This window comes from Mesoplodon mirus (assembly GCF_964341445.2).
Source record: "Mesoplodon mirus genome assembly, chromosome: 12".
NCBI lineage: Eukaryota > Metazoa > Chordata > Mammalia > Artiodactyla > Ziphiidae > Mesoplodon > Mesoplodon mirus.
Genome location: NC_138988.1, coordinates 52,551,487 through 52,568,631, shown reverse-complemented (window position 1 = coordinate 52,568,631; position 17,145 = coordinate 52,551,487). Strand labels below are relative to the sequence as shown.

At 43.9% G+C, this 17,145-nt stretch overlaps 1 protein-coding gene and 1 pseudogene across 2 annotated transcripts; one reads left to right on the top strand and one right to left on the bottom strand.

Annotated features, from left to right (window-relative positions):
- Positions 1–1,764: 1,764 nt before the first annotated feature.
- LOC309812853 (small ribosomal subunit protein eS27-like) lies at positions 1,765–2,122 on the bottom strand (the record flags this gene model as incomplete). The annotated part of the gene is made up of 1 exon (XM_082637121.1): positions 1,765–2,122. One exon carries the CDS (start codon positions 2,120–2,122, stop codon positions 1,871–1,873), a length of 252 nt encoding a protein of 83 aa, XP_082493247.1. The 3' UTR covers positions 1,765–1,870.
- A 5,251-nt stretch (positions 2,123–7,373) lies between these two features.
- On the top strand, positions 7,374–8,021 carry LOC309813893 (small ribosomal subunit protein eS10-like; annotated as a pseudogene). The gene has a single exon. The product of its transcript is annotated as a small ribosomal subunit protein eS10-like (transcript).
- Positions 8,022–17,145: the final 9,124 nt, after the last annotated feature.

Here is a 17,145-nt window from a genome sequence, read left to right as displayed (position 1 = left end):
AACAAAAACCTTGTGGGTACACTTTTCTTCTTTCGCCCCTCCCTTTCCATTGCCCATTTTGCCTTTTCTTCTTCCTAACTTCCTTCCTGGTCCTATTCTCACACCTCCTTCTCTGAAGATCTTTCTACCCTCCCTCTCTTTTCCTTGCCCTGCCTTCTCCTCCTTGCCCTTTAAAACTCCCACCCCCTGACTGAATCCCAACTCAACTTTAGGAAAACAAGTTGGTCAAACTGATCCTCAGAAAGTGGTGTCAACGGCTAACTCACTAATACTCAGCCTTCAGTGTTCATCTGTTAGCCCAAGAAGAAGCCAGCAGGTAGAATAATGGCAGATTGTCTAGGAAAGCCATTTGAGTCCCTCTGGGTCTTTCATAAAATCACTCCAGTGAGCCTATGGTGCGTATATTTTGAGACAACCTAGTTCTCTGTCTCAGTTTTCTGTTTTTCTTTAGAGTGGAACCTGGACCATCACATGTGGCAGGGAGTGTTGTAGAGGGAGATCTAGGGCTGGTTCCTTCTGGTCCCACCTTAGTCAAGTCCTGAGCCCTTCCTTTTACTCCATCAGTGGATCCCTCTGGACATCCAAGTTTTCACTTTCTGCTCTGGGCTATTGTGCCATGTGTTGTTCACACAGGGTCATTCTTCTTGAATGACCACCATGTTTTGTGTTGACTGGTGCCTGTGACTGGCCTTCACTGACTCCCATAAGAAGGACTCTGACCTTGATGTAGATTCCCCTTACTCATGGCTTCCCAGCGGTAAGGAGGGCTGCCTGCAGTTGGAGGTTCTATTCTTGGAACTTCCTCTCCCCAAAGCACTGTGGTTCATAGCCAGCTGCCTGGGCTGGTATTAGACCACCTCTCCTTTTCATTTCACAGGGACAGGACCCCTCACACAACTTCTTGGATTCCATTTTGTTTGTTTTGTTTTGTTTTTTTAGTTCATGTATATTTCTAATAGGTATATTGGATTCTGTGTCCCAGTCAGCATAACTCTCCCCAGTTTTGAAACAGTTCAGATAATTATCTGACCTCACCTTCTAAACATCACTTAACTCTAACACGAGAGAAAAGTCTTCAGTTTGTCAGGAGCAGAACTTGAATGGAGAAGAGAAAAACAAAGCCCATAATTATAATAAATATGCAATAGCACAGCAGCAGCATTTAGGATCTTTAAAATTATATTCAGGTCCTTTTATGTCTCACTTATTTCACTTAGCATAATGTCCTCAAAGTTCATCTGCAGCATGTGTCAGAACTTCCTTCCTTTTTAAGGCTGAATAATATTCTATGGTATGTACATACCACGTTTTGTTTATCCATTCATCTGTTGATGGATATTGGGTTGTTTCCACCTTTTGGCTATTGTGAACAATGCTGCTATGAAATTTGGTGTGCAAATATTTGTTCAAGTCCTAATTTTTGATTATTTGGGGTATATACCATAGAAATAGATCATATGCTTTATCATACCTCCCTATTCTATTCCATTTAGCTGCCTATTCTTTCATCAGAACGATACCTTTCTTTTTTATACTGCATGTTTTGTTTGTTTTGTTTTTTAACATCTTTATTGGCATATAATTGCTTTACAATGGTGTGTTAGTTTCTGCTTTATAACAAAGTGAATCAGTTACACATATACATATGTTCCCATATCTCTTCCCTCTTGTGTCTCCCTCCCTCCCACCCTCCCTATCCCACCCCTCTAGGTGGTCACAAAGCACCGAGCTGATCTCCCTGTGCTATGCGCCTGCTTCCCACTAGCTATCTATTTTACGTTTGGTTATCCTGCATGTTTTAATAATTTTTTTTTGTACCCAAAATGTGTTTATTGGGATGGTTTCCCATTCATCTTGATTCAGGGTGATTTTAGTGCTGCTTCTGTCTGAAGGAGCAACCTTCTGTAAGCCTTGCTTTTCCTCTTGTAGGCTGGCAGAGGACAGTAGAGCAGCCAACACACAAAACTACTGTTTGTGCATGGCTAAAGACAGTGGTGATTTTATAGCATCCCGGGCATTTCACATCCATGACATAGGAACTGGGGCTCTGCATCAAGCACTTCTTCTTGTGTTTCATCTTCTCTTCTGGAGAGGGATGAAGGAAATCCTTTGCAAGAGGCATGTTCTCGTGGGAAGGTCGTCACTGCCGGAAAGGCTGTATGTTTTAATATCTGATAGGACTGGTCTCTGAACTCCACCCTCCCTCCATATCTTACTTTTTCTGAATTACATTGAGTATTTTCTCTTATTAGTTTATTGGGAAGAACTTTAGAAACTGATACATTACCACGCTAACAAAAGAGACACCTTTGTTTACAACCATTCTTTTTTAATTTTTTGGCCATACCGTGCAACTTGCGGGATCTTAGCTCCCCGACCAGGGATTGAACCTGGGCACTGAAAGTGCGAAGTCCTAACCACCAGACTGCCAGGGAATTCCCTGTTTACAACCATTCTTTATATATTCCTTACTGTATTCTGATGCAGTTCATATGTGCTCCAAACATCCATGGTGATTTATACTGGAAGTGGTGTGCATGCAATTTGTGATTTTGTTGAAATATTATTGCAATAGCTTTAGAAAAGCAGTTGACACACATGAAAGTGTTCATTTGAGTCAACTGATACCAAGGAATAATGCTTGATTTGTGGTAAGAGTTTTCATCGAAATATTTCTCCTAGTTGTCACTTAGCAAAGGTAATTGCTTACTAAGCTAGTCTCTTTGCATAAATTTCCATTTTCCAGCATTTGATTAAACTTGACAATTGGGATTCTCCATGGAAACAGTGGAGCGAGATGCTACACCTTCCAAAAAACATAAAAATAGTGCTCTCTCATTTGTTGCCTGGCAGCAATACTCCTTGTTTTTACTCACAGGAAAATTTATTTTTGCTGATTGGCGTAACTTTGGCAGGGAAAGGGAAAGGACAAAATAGCAATCAAAAATTGATAGGGCAGTTTAACCTTTTCCTTTTTTTAAAGACCCAAGTGAGGTCTTCATAACTTTAAATAGCATAAAAAGCATATACTATACAGAAGCATAAAGCATATAAAATATAATGGCAGAGTGAGTGCGATCAGAGAGGAGCCTTCAGTAAGAGTCTTTGAGGACAAAGGTTCTTTGATTAAGGGACACACTAGTTGAAGCAGTTGCGGTTCTCAAGCTGTGTGGGTTCAAACTGCATTTATAAGGCTTAACAATAGGTCTTAGTCTAAATTTCATTGTATCTCCCATCCTGGTTGGTCCCTGTGGTAGATGATGTTCTTGTTCATGACTCTTTCTTCCCTCCCCATCCTCGCCATGGCTTACTACAGACAGAGCACACTTCTCTAACTCACTCACTTTGGGTTTGGTCTAGGGAATGTGGGTGAACGTAACAAACGTCATGTCTGACCAGAGACTCTACATGAATTTGTGAAATTTGGCTTGACCTCCTGCACATTTGCTCTGAGGAGAGAATGCCCTGCATAGCCATTGCCCCTTCAGCCTGGATCCTGGAATGAGAAACACGTGGAGCAGACCCAAATCTAAGGTCAGGGGAAGCCTGGCCACCCATATGCTGTGTGCAGACCAGCAAGAGAAAAATAAACATTTGTAGTTATAAATCACTGACATTTGGGAGCTGATTACTATGTAATATTATTACAGCAAAAACCTTACTAATATGGTCATCAAAAAGAAAAAGAAATGGTTCTGAAGAACCTAGGGACAGAACAGGAATAGAGATGCAGATGTAGAGAATGGACTTGAGGACATGGGGAGGGGGAAGGGTAAGCTGGGATGAAGTGAGAGAGTGGCATGGACATATATACACTACCAAATATAAAATAGATAGCTAGTGGGAAGCAGTCGCATAGCACAGGGAGATCAGCTCGGTGCTTTGTGACCACCTAGAGGGGTGGGATAGGGAGGGTGGGAGGGAGACGCAAGAGGGAGGAATATGGGGATATATGTATATGTATAGCTGATTCACTTTGTTATACAGCAGAAACTAACACACCATTGTAAAGCAAATATACTCCAATAAAGATGTTAAAAAAAAAAAAAGATTGTTCCTATTAGGGTCTACTGTGAGCAATCATACAGACTTTAGAATGTGCACGCTGGGTTCTGATTAGCTGTTCCCCATCTTTCCAGTCATCAGTCAGATGGAGCAAAGTCTGATTAAATGACTGGCTTGTCCTGATGACACTGAGGGTGTTCTTTTTTTTTAAAATTAATTAATTAATTTTATTTTTATTTTTGTCTGCATTGCGTCTTCATTGCTGTTTGCGGGCTTTCTCTAGTTGCGGCGAACGGGGGCTACTCTTCGCTGCAGTGTGCAGGCTTCTCATTTTGGTGACTTCTCTTGTTGTGGAGCACAGGCTCTAGGCGCGCGGGCTTCAGTAGTTGTGGCACGTGGGCTCAGTAGTTGTGGCTCGCGGGCTCTAGAGCGCAGGCTCAGTAGTTGTGGCTCGCGGGCTCTAGAGCGCAGGCTCAGTAGTTGTGGCACAAGGGCTTAGTTGCTCTGCGGCATGTGGGATCTTCCTGGGCCAGGGCTTGAATCCGTGTATCCTGCATCGGCAGGCGGATTCTTAACCACTGCACCACCAGGAAAGTCCGCTGAGGGTGTTCTTGAAGGTGAGATTTATTTATTCATTTCTAAAGTCTGTATTTATAAACTAGGGACAGATATTCTAGGAATTCTATTGGTGGAAAAACCAGTTTACAAAACAATTTGTATGTTCTCATTTAGGAAAATTTGAAACATGCACTGGCAGCTCCAGAATTTCTATATAGAATTTCTATATAGGCGGGCTGGATAGCAATCTGATTGGAAGAGAGTTGGCGGTGAGCATAAAGTTTTGACATTTCATTTTTATACCACTTTAATATAATTGAAAAAACTCCCAATGGGCCATATCAAAGAATTACTTGGAGGGAAGCTGATGAAGATGGTGTGGGAACTTTAAGGCCCCATACTCCCAGATACTCCTTGGCCCAGACAGTGCCTATATTAAGTGTATCTATAAATACACAGAGAGAGGGCTGGAAGCATAGACACCAAAATGAATGGGAGTTATAAGTGGAAAGTGGAATTTAGGGAAATCTTTACCCTCTTCTTCGTATCTTTCTGTATTGTTTGAATCTTTTGCACTAAACATATATTATTTCCCCCAAAACCAATGAAGTTATTTTCCACAAAGAAAAGAAAAAGAATCCTACTGACCTCTACTTTTTCCCACATCTTTTTTTTTTTTTTAAGATGTTGGGGGTAGGAGTTTATTAATTAATGTATTTATTTTTGCTGTGTTGGGTCTTCGTTTCTGTGCGAGGGCTTTCTCTAGTTGTGGCAAGCGGGGGCCACTCTTCATCACGGTGCGCGGGCCTCTCACTGTCGCGGCCTCTCTTGTTGCAGAGCACAGGCTCCAGATGTGCAGGCTTAGTAGTTGTGGCTCACGGGCCCAGTTGCTCCGCGGCACGTGGGATCCTCCCAGACCAGGGCTCGAACCCGTGTCCCCTGCATTAGCAGGCAGATTCTCAACCACTGCGCCACCAGGGAAGCCCTCCCACATCTTATTTTTTTAATTAATTGATTTATTAATTTATTTTGGCTGCGTTGGGTCTTCACTGCTGTATGCGGGCTTTCTCTAGTTGCGGTGAGTGAGGGCTACTCTTCTTCGTTGTGGTGCGCGGGCTTCTCATCGGGGTGGCTTCTCTTGTTGCGGAGCACGGGCTCTAGGTGCTCGAGCTTCAGTAGTTGTGGTTCACGGGCTCTAGAGCACAGGCTCAGTAGTTGTGGTGCACGGGCTTAGTTGCTCCACCGCGTGTGGGATCTTCCTGGACCAGGGCTCGAACCCGTGTCCCCTGCATTGGCAGGCAGATTCTTAACCACTGCGCCACTGGGGAAGTCCCCTCACACCTTATTTTAATCATCTAACTGGTGCCCCTAAATTCCCAAATTTCAGTTCTTCCACAATGTCTTACCCACTTTTTAGCTTCAGCCAGTCTCTGAAAACAACCAAGTGTAAAAGAAACAACATGGGTATAAAAAAGAGCCCTGGGGACTTCCCTGGCGGTCCAGTGGTTAGGACTCCATGCTTTCACTGATGGGCCCGGGTTCAAGCCCTGGTTAGGGAACTAAGCTCACACAAGCCTTGAGAGACAGCCAGAAAGAAAAAAAAAAAAAAAGAGCCCTGGTCTGTCGGGTAAGATTCCAGTTCCAGCCCTTCCCTTCTCTGTAGGACCTCAGCCTCCAATATGCAAAGGGAAGGATTGGGATAATTAGGGGTTAGAAACTCAAATGCCTAGAGGAGCCAGGGAGCGACGAATGACAGGAACAAGTGGCGCTGTGCTGGACTGGAGGAGCCCACCCACCCTCAAGGAAGCACCGCTGCAGGTCCCAGGTTGCCAGGCTTTCCTATGTATCCAGGCACTGGAAGTCGGGTTTTTATATGGAATCTCCTGATTTTTGAATATTAGCAGATGCACTTTAAAACGTTTTGTGAATTCCTTGCAGGCCAAATTAACCTCACCTATGAATCCGTCTGGCACATGGTGAGCTGACCCTGGCTCAGATGCTCTGTAAGGCAGGGGTCCTCAATCCCCGGGCCGCGGACCGGTACCTCTTAGGAACCCGGCCACACAGCAGGAGGTGAGAGGCGGGGAAGCGAGCAAAGCTTCATCTGCCTCTCCCCGTTGCTCCCCATCGGTCTTACTGCCTGAACCATCGCTCGTATCAGCGTCGGAACCATTCCCCCCACACACCCGGGACTGTGTTAAAACTGTCTTCCACGAAACCGGTCTCTGGTGCCAAAAAACTGGGGACTGCTGCTTTAAGGCCCATTGTTTCACGCTCCCGGAATCCACTCAGGCGCCACCTAGTGACGGCGACTGTCAACAGTTCCCAAGAAGGCAGTGCAGGAAAAGGACTTTCTTTTTATTGGCCTCGCTTGGTGTGGCATGCGGGATCCCAGTTTCCCAACCCCGAACCCCAACCAGGGATCACACCCACGCCCCCTGCAGCGGAAGTGCGGAACCTTAACCACTGGATCACCAGAGAATTCCTGAAAAGGAATTTTTAAATAGATCGATTAGGAGGTAATTTATTTGTATGCCCCAAAAATTAATTTTCTAAATGACTTCCTAAATGGCCTCTCAGGTGTAATTAGAATATAACCAGATAGATCAAAATCATACACAATTTACTCACAGCTAATTGGGAACATAGGATTATGCAAGTGAGTAACATTTATTATTTACTACATTCCAGGCGCTGTTCTGCTTTAAAGTATTATTTCATCTAATCTTCACCATAATCCTATGAATTAAGTACTATTACTACCCTGATTTTATCAAATGGAGAAACTGAAGCTCAGAAAGATCGTGTAACTTGTAACAAAGTCACACAGCCAATACCCCTTCCTTTCCGGCTCCGACCCCGGACACAGCAGCCGTCACGATGTTGATGCCCAAGAAGAACCGGATTGCCATTTATGAGCTCCTTTTTAAGGAGGGCGTGATGGTAGCCAAGAAGGACAGCCACACGCCTAAGCACCCCGAGCTGGCAGACAAGAATGTGCCCAATCTTCACGTCATGAAGGCCATGCAGTCTCTCAAATCATGAGGCTACATGAAGGAACAGTTTGCTTGGAGACATTTCTACTGGTACCTAACCGACGAGGGTATCCATTATCTCCGGGATTACCTCCACCTGCCCCCTGAGATCGTGCCTGCTAACCTGGGCTGCAGTCGTCCTGAGACTGGCAGGCCACGGCCCAAAGGTCTGGAAGGAGAGCGACCTGCAAGACTCACAAGAGGGGAAGCTGACAGAGACACCTACAGATGAAGCGCTGTGCCCTCTGGTGCTGACAAGAAAGCCGAGGCCGGGGCTGGGTCAGCAACCAAATTCCAGTTTAGAGGCAGATTTGGTCGTGGACGTGGTCAGCCACCTCAGTAAAGTTTGGAAGAGATTGTTTTGTGTTGAATTAACGTGTAGCCAGAAAAGATTAAAAAAAAAAAAAAAGAAGTCACACAGCCACTTAGTAGTGGAGCTGGGATTGGAACCCAGGCAGCCTTAGTCAAGAGGGTATGCGCTCCTAGATAGAAGCTAGATTAAGGCATCATGGTTGTAATAGTCACTTCAGTTGCAAATGACAAAAAGTAAAGCAAAAACAAGGCAGGGTTAGGGTTTCTGGATGTAGAAATATCTGGAGTCCAAACAGCAGCATCTCTCCCCACTGTCCCCCACTAGGTTCTGCCTTCTTCTGGTTTGTCTAATCTCAAGAAGACACAGGACAAACATGGTACCTTCTGGCACCACAAAGCAATGGGAAAAGAGCAGTTATTTAGTGAAAGGTCCTGAAAAAAAAGGCTCACGTTTTAGAGGAAAAAAAACTGGATCCCTACCTAACACCACGCACAAAAGTGAGCTCCAGACAGATTAAAGACCTACATGGGAAGATAAACATATAAATTTAAAATGAGAAAATGTGAGAGACTGTCTATGTTGAGAAGGACTACAATGAAACTCAAAAGCACACGCCATGGGCTTCCCTGGTGGCACAGTGGTTGACAGTCTGCCTGCCGATGCAGGGGACACGGGTTCGTGCCCCAGTCCGGGAAGATCCCACGTGCCGTGGAGCGGCTGGGCCCGTGAGCCATGGCCGCTGAGCCTGGGCATCCAGAGCCTGTGCTCCGCAACGGGAGAGGCCACGGCAGTGAGAGGCCCGCGTACCACAAAAAAAAAAAAAAAAAAAGCTCACGCCATAGGAAAAAATTGATAAAACTGACGACCTATTTGTGTTCAATGAAGAACACTACGGAAAAAGTTAACATAACAAAGACAGGAGAAGACAGTTGTAATGTCTAAAACTGATAGCTGACTAATATCTAGGATGTACAAGAGACTCTTGCAAATCAACAAGAAGGAACTCCATGGGAAAATGAGCATTTAATAGGAGATAAAGCAAAAAGGCCTATGCTGGGATGCTCAGACTCACTAGTAACTAGAGAAATACAAAAGGAAGCAGCATTGAGAGTTCACTTTACACTTTTTAGACCAGCAAAAATTAGAATGATGGATAATGCCACGTGTTGGCTGGGATTAGGGGCATAGGGTCCTGCAGGCCCCGCTGGCAGGAGTGGTGCAGATGCTCTGAAGAGCAATCGGGCATTTCTTAGTGACATAAGAATATACACACCCTGGGCCACAGAATATATCCCTGGTTATATGTCCCAAAGGATTTTTCATCTTGGCCCATATGGGAACCAGGATGAGACCGTTTATCATAGTATAGTTTGTGTTGACAGATAATTGGACACAATCTAAGTATTCACGCTGTGGGAGTGGAAACACAAAACACAGCGGAGCCCCACACAGCTGCCCTCCGGAGCAGAAAGAAAGAGAGGCTCAGGGCAGTCGAGGCAAGGTGCAGTCAGGCTACACTTGCTCTCAGCAAGTGCCTGCAGCAACCTCTGGAAGAAAAGATGGGTGGGGAGGGGGAAACCGGGGCAGCCACTGCCTGGGGTTGACAGACTTAGCAAATTGAGGTGAACTTGTTTTCACCCCGAGAATGTACTCAAAGTTATGGATTTTCAAGGCTTTTATTTTTTATAAAAAGCACCAAGGAGTTTTGTCCCCTGCATGTACAAACCTCCGCAGAGAGAGCAATGATGTGTTATATCTGCACAGAGGCTCCCACTTGGACAAACTCCCCGAGGCAGCGGTGAATTCCCAGGATGCAACGCCCCTGGAGCAAGGTCCTGGCTCCGTAAACCAAGACATAAGTGTCTGATGACTGTCTGTGATGATCTCGCTCTTTAGTGACATTGGGTTCTACCCTGTGTTTCTGGATATTTTGATGAAAAGCATGAACTTGCCTGAGTTTGAATCGGCCCCACCCCTTACTAGCTGTGACCTCTCTGTGCCTGAGACTTCAAGTCTCTAAGACAGAGATCAAAACACAACCTACCTCATAGGTTTTTGGTAAAGAGTCATGAGTTGGTTCTGTAAAGTATTTAAACTGCCTGGCACAGGGTAAGGGGTATAAAAAAAATACTGGCCATTATTATCAAGGCCACTTGGGAGTTCTGATCCTTGGTCCAGATTAACCCAGATCTGTTTTATATCCACCAACACCACCTACCTCTGGTAATAATCTAGTTCCATGTTGCACACATGCACAATCCAGTCCAGCCATGCTCCTTGGATGGGAGGGAAAACTGTGTGCGTCCAGCTTCTGGGGAGTTAACAAAGCCAGAACCTGTTGCCTTTTTCAAGTATTCCACAGGGCAACATATAATAAATACTATTATTAATATTATTCTTTTTTTTACAAATGGGGAAGCTGATGAACCAAAGAATGATATAAATAATGAAACTCAAAGCATTCTCTGACATAAATTGTACCAATGTTTTCTTAGGTCAGTCTCCCAAGGCAATAGAAATAAAAACAAAAATAAACAAATGGGACCTAATCAAACTTACAAGCTTTTGCACAGCAAAGGAAACCATAAACAAAACGAAAAGACAACCTACAGAATGGGAGAAAATATCTGCAAACAATGAGACTGACAAGGGCTTAATTTCCAAAATATACAAATAGCTCATACAACTCAACACCAAAATCAAACAACCCAATCAAAAAAATGAGCAGAACGGTGCCAGCCAGAGGCCTCTGGCTGGCCGTCTGTCCTCATAGCACTGGCTATTGTGGACAGAAATGTGGGAGAGCTTTCCTTGGCTCTCTGCATTTGATTCTTCCTGGACTTGGAGCTCTTGGGTGTTCTGTACAGTAAGTTGTGTTGTGGGCTGCCTGGCGCTCTGGACTATGGTGTGAGGCCAGAGAGAATGGTGTTCAAGAGCCACCTGGTTTTTCTTCTGTGATGCCAACCTTGCCTTACTCCCTGGCCGTCATCCCTTGGGGCGTGCTGGGGATTCCGGGAAGGTCCCCAAGGGGTGCAGAGCTCCATGGAGACGCCCGGTGGGGGCAGAGGCTATGCCTCATCAAAGGGCAGCGGGCGAAGTTTGCCTTTTCCTGAAATGCGGTTGTGAATAAAGAGATTGATCCCTGACCAAAAAAAAAAAAAAAAATGGGCAGAAGATCTAAACAGACATTTCTCCAGAGAAGACATATAGGCAGTGTCATGTGTCAATAGGCACATGAAAAGATGCTCCATGTCACTTAATTATTAGAGAAATGCAAATCAAAACTACAATGAGGTATCATCTCACACCAGTCAGAATGGCCATCATTAAAAAGTCTACAGGGGGCGCTTCCCTGGTGGCGCAGTGGTTGAGAATCTGCCTGCCAATGCAGCGGACACTGGTTCGAGCCCTGGTCTGGGAAGATCCCACATGCTGCAGAGCAACTAGGCCCGTGAGCCACAACTACTGAGCCTGCGCGTCTGGAGCCTGTGCTCTGCAACAAGAGAGTCAGTGATAGTGAGAGGCCTGCGCACCACGATGAAGAATGGCCCCCACTTGCCGCAACGAGAGAAAGCCCTCGCACAGAAACAAAGACCCAACACAGCCAAAAATTAATTAATTAATTAAAAAAAAAAAAAAGAATGCAACACAATTTAAAAAAAAAAAAAAGGTCTACAGGGACTTCCCCGCTGGTGCAGTGGTTAAGAATCCACCTGCCAATGCAGGGGACATGGGTTCGAGCCTTGGTCCGGGAAGATCCCACATGCTGTGGCAACTGAGCCCATGCACCACAACTACTGAGCCTGTGCACTAGAGCCTGCAAGCCACAGCTACTGAGCCCATGCGCCACAACTACTGAAGCCTGCATGCCTAGAGCCTGTGCTCCGCAACAAGAGAAGCCACCGTAATGAGAAGCCCATGCACCACAACAAAGCCCACTGAAGCTGAAGCCCTCTTGCTGCAACTAGAGAAAGCCCGCATGCAGCAACAAAGACCCAACGCAGCCAAAAATAAATAAATAAATAAATAATTTTTAAAAAGTCTACAAATAATAAATGCTGGAGAGGATGTGGAGAGAAGGGAACCCTCCTACACTGTTGGTGGGAATGTAAGTTGGTGCGTCCACTATGGAGAACAGTACAGAGGTTCCTCAGAAAACTAGAGTTACCATATGACCCAGCAATCCCAGGATATATATAATCTTGGGCATTTATCCAGACAAAACTATAATTCAAAAAGATACATGCACCCCTATGTTCACTGCAGCACTATTCGCAGTAGCCAACACATGGAAACAACCTAAATGTCCATCAACAGATGAATGGATAAAGAAGATGTGGTACATATATACAATGGAATACTACTCAGCCATAAAAAAGAACAAAGTAATGCCATCTGCAGCAACATGGATGCAAGTAGAGATTATCATACTAAGTAAGTCAGAAAGAGAAAGACAAGTGCCATATGATATCACTTACAGGTGGAATCTAAAATATGACACAAATGAACCTATCTACGAAGCAGAAACAGACTCACAGACATAGAGAACAGACTTGTGGTTGCCAAGGGGGAGGAAGGTAAGGGAAGGATGGACTGGGAGTTTGGGGTTAGCAGATGCAAACTATTATATATAGAATTGATAAACAACAAGGTCCTACTGTATAGCACAGGGAACTATATTCAATGTCCTGGGATAAACCATATGGAAAAGAATATGAAAACATACACACACACACACACACACACACGGCCATGAATGTCTCCTGAGCCACTAGCTTCCCATATATATATATATATATGTATATATATGTGTATGTATATAGATAAGTATATATATATGTGTATATATATAGATAAGTATATATATATGTGTATATATAGATAAGTATATATATGTGTATATATAGATAAGTATATATATATGTGTATATATATAGATAAGTATATATATATGTATATATATATATATATATAACTGAGTCACTGTGCTGTGTAGCAGAAATTAACACAACATTGTAAATCAACTATACTCCAGTAAAAAAAATAAACAGTAATGAAACTCACACCACTTATTCCTGGGAGGTGAGATTTAAACCCAGATATTCTGATGCTACAGACACTCCCTTACCATCCTTCTAGAGCTGGAGCTCTCCTGCCTGCATTTCTGTCCCTCCCAGGGCTCTGCTCTCTAAGGCAGCACAGGAGGTGAACATGTCCTCAGGCCTTTGCCTTTTAATTGGCAACACCTGGAGCTACAAAGCCCTTCAAAGCCCGAACAGGCTGAGGCTACACTGATGAAATTAGTAGGCAGTGGTATTAGGATTTTAGGATTGAGCATCCAGCCTGGCAACTTAGTCTTCCTCCTAAAGCAGTCACTGCAATAACCCCTGCCCAGTTAAGACCACTGAATAATGATAATAATAACAAACATTACAGAGTACTTAATTAGGTGCCAACCCCATACCAAGTGCTTCACGTGTATTATCTCATTTAGCTTAAACAATTAGTTGGGTACTATTATTATCCCCTCCCACTTTTCAGATAAGGAAACTGAGGCTTAGAAAACTGAAGTTGAGGTTGTTTGTAGCCAGGAAGCAGTGTGCTGAGAGTGTGCTGAGATATACATCAGTGGAGTCTGATCACTTGTTCCTATAGCATTTTATTTCCAGAATGTCTCCTGAGCCACTGGCTTCCCCAATATCTGCACCCATCATCACCAGGACTACCAAAAAAGGAAATTAAATGATGGGCTTAATAAGACATCGAAAACATTATTTTACATTTCCAAAGCTGTACTTGTTCCAATGGGCACTGAGTGGGAAGGAAAAAATAGTGTTAACCTCTTCATTAGTGAGTCCTCCCCACCAGCCTGATTCAGCCCCCTAAACAATAGATAAAATTACACTGAACAACTGTGTGTTTATTTCCATGTCTAGACACAGAGGTTGCATTTGAAAACAGAAGAGAAAAAGGAAAGCACCCTGCTGTTTTTTTAATTCTTTGTGTCAAACTTTTTCTCTGCCTGGATGCCTTTCTTGTGATCAGGAGAGTATCAAGACTTTTAAAAACAAACAAACAAAAAAACCCTTCTGTAGAGGAATTGGTATTAATTTAGGAGTAAAACAACAGTTATTTAAACAGCCTCTAGTCTGAGTAGAAACAAGTCATTTTAAACCTTAGAGGATTCACCACCTGCCAATGCAGGGGTCACGGGTTCAATCCCTGGTCCGGGAAGATCCCACGTGCCGCGGAGCAACTAAGCCCGTGCGCCACAACTACTGAGCCTGCACACCACAACTACCGAAGCCCCCACACCCTAGGGCCCATGCTCTGCAACAAGAGAAGCCACCACAATGAGAAGCCCACGCACCGCAACGAAGAGTAGCCCCCACTCACCGCAACTAGAGAAAGCCCACACACAGCAACAAAAACCCAACACAGCCAAAAATAAATTAAATTAAATTAAAAAACAAAACAAAACAAAACAAAACCTTAGAGGATTCAGAAAATCGTGAATGGATGCTAAAGCTAGTGATAGAGTTTCACGAGGAATAGGTTTTTTACATTGTGTCAGAGTACCTCCCCATAAATTACATATTGATTGTAAAGGGGCAAATAGTAACCTGACAGTGGCAAGACCTGCCAGACAGCAGCTTTATCACGCAATACAAGTTCACATCACCAGTACTGAGACAAAGTGACACCAGGAAAACTGACAGCAGGTGCCTCCTGAAATAAGGCACTGAGGAAGACAACATCATTTCTGCCCCAAAATGCATGACCTGCATCTAAACATGAAGGAACTGCAGACAAGCTCAAATGGAAGGACAGTTTACAGAATAACTGGCCTATATTCTTCAAAGGCATCAATGTCATAGAAGACAAACACAGATTGAAGAACTGTTTTCAGATTAAAGAAGAACGAAGTACAATTGAGTGGATTTTAGTTTATTCTCAGAGGTTTGCAATCCTCATTACTCTCTGATTCCAGGACATTTCCATCATCCCCCAAAGAAACTCTCAAACTCATTAGCAGTCACTCCCCATCCCCCTCCTCCCAGCCCTGCAACCACTGATCTACTTTCTCTATCTATGGATTTGCCTATTCTGGACATTTCGTATGAACAGAATCATAGAGTATGTGGTCTTTTGCGACTGGCTTCTTTCACTTAGCATGTTTTCATGTTGTAGCATGTGTCAGTACTTTTCTCCTTTTTATGGCCAAATGATGTTACACTGTATAAGATATACCACATTTTGTTTATCCATGCATCAGTTGACAGGTTGTTTCCTTTTTTTTTTCGGATATTATGAACAATGCTGCTATGAACATTTATGTATAAGTATTTGTGGGAACATTTGTTTTCACTTCTCTTGGGTGATCTATCTAGGAGCGGAACTGCTGGGTTTTAAGTTTTTGAACTGCTTTTGGAAGTGGCTACACTATTTCACATTTCCAACAACAATGTATGTTCCAATTTCTCCACATCCTCACCAACATTTTCTATTGCCCATCTTTTTTATTATAGCCATCCTAGTGGGTGTGAAATGGTATCTCATTATGGTTTGACTTGCATCTCTAATGACTGATGACGTTGAGCATCTTTTCATGTGCTTATTGGTCATTTGGATATCTTTGGAGGAACTTCTGTTCAGATCCTTTGTCCATTTTTAAATTGGGTTGGCTTTTTATGGTTGAGTTGTAAGCGTTCTTTTTATATTCTGGATACTAGACTTTTACCAGATATGTAATTGCAAATATTTCCTCTCACTCTATGAGTGATCTTTTAATTTTCTTGATACTGTCTTTTGATGCACAAAAGTTTTTAATTTTGATGAAGTCCAACGTATCTGTTTCTTCTTTGGTTGCTGTGCTTTAAGTGTCATATCTTAAACCACATATCTATGTAAGAAACCATTGCCTAATCCAAGGTCACAAAGATTTATACCCATGTTTTCTCCTAAGACTTTTTTTTTTGGCGGTACGCGGGCCTCTCACTGTTGTGGCCTCTCCCGTTGCGGAATACAGGCTCCGGACGTGCAGGCTCAGCGGCCATGGCTCACGGACCCAGCCAGCCGCTCCACGGCATATGGGGTCTTCCCGGACCGGGGCACAAACCCGTGTCCCCTGCATCGGCAGGCGGATTCTCAACCACTGCGCCACCAGGGAAGCCCTCTCCTAAGAGTTTTATAGTTTTAGCTTCTTTGGATTTTGAAGGCAAAATTATACCACCTTTGAATGTGCTGCTCCAGCCCACTTGCCTTAAAGAAGCCAGTTTTAAGTGGGGTCCCAGAGCAATAAAACTCTGCAGTGAATCCAGGCTGCGGTACAAGCCACCCTGCCACTTGGGTCTTTTGACACAGCATAGCACTTGAATGTTTTTGGTAAATAAAAATACCAGACAAAGCCCCAGTAGGAAAATCATAGTCTAAATAGGTACAATTTTGGAGCAAAGCCATGCCCTCTTCTGCTATTAACTTCTACTTTTGAGAAAAAGTTTCTGGTTTGTTACTAAGCCCTGATAGGACCAGATTCTTGGCTGTGAGAAATCTGGTAACTCTATAGACTGGGTGCTCTCTGATCTGCCAAGCCATGAGGTCAGGCGTGTGCAGCAGCATTGTATCCTCAGAGGGTGGTGGTGCACGTACACATGAGAGCAGATTGGAGCAGGTCTAAAAGGCATATGCAAGGTGTATAAGCATATGGCTAGGACTTATTCAACAGCTACTTCTCCTTTGACACCCACTCCTGTTGCATTGCCGCCCCTCCATCAAGCCACACCATGACCTCGTGGAGAGTTTCCTAGGACCAGGTTTGGATAAAGAAAAAGCTCATACCTGGTTTACAGATAGGTCTGTACAAGTGTTGACTGATTTGTGAAGATCCCTTCCAGAATTCCTTCTCCCATATGTACATTTCCTCTCAAGGCTGCCCACTCCAAATCTTACTCCACTATCATTTCTTGCACAACGGTCTTGCTTGAAACCACCCCAGTGTAGTGAGCTGTAGCTGTTTCTGTCAACAGAAAGCCCCAAGTGGACACAGATGGCACATGACAAAGGCATATTTACCAAAGTATAGCCGAGGCAAGGGCTAGAAGAGTCTCCACTCTGAATGATCTCAGGTACAAGCCTGGCCAATAAAATTTCTGTTCAGAAAACACCTTGAACCAATTAGCTTCTACATGAGTCAGGCATACACCTGGGGTATTTGGTAAATCCACTACTCTCTAG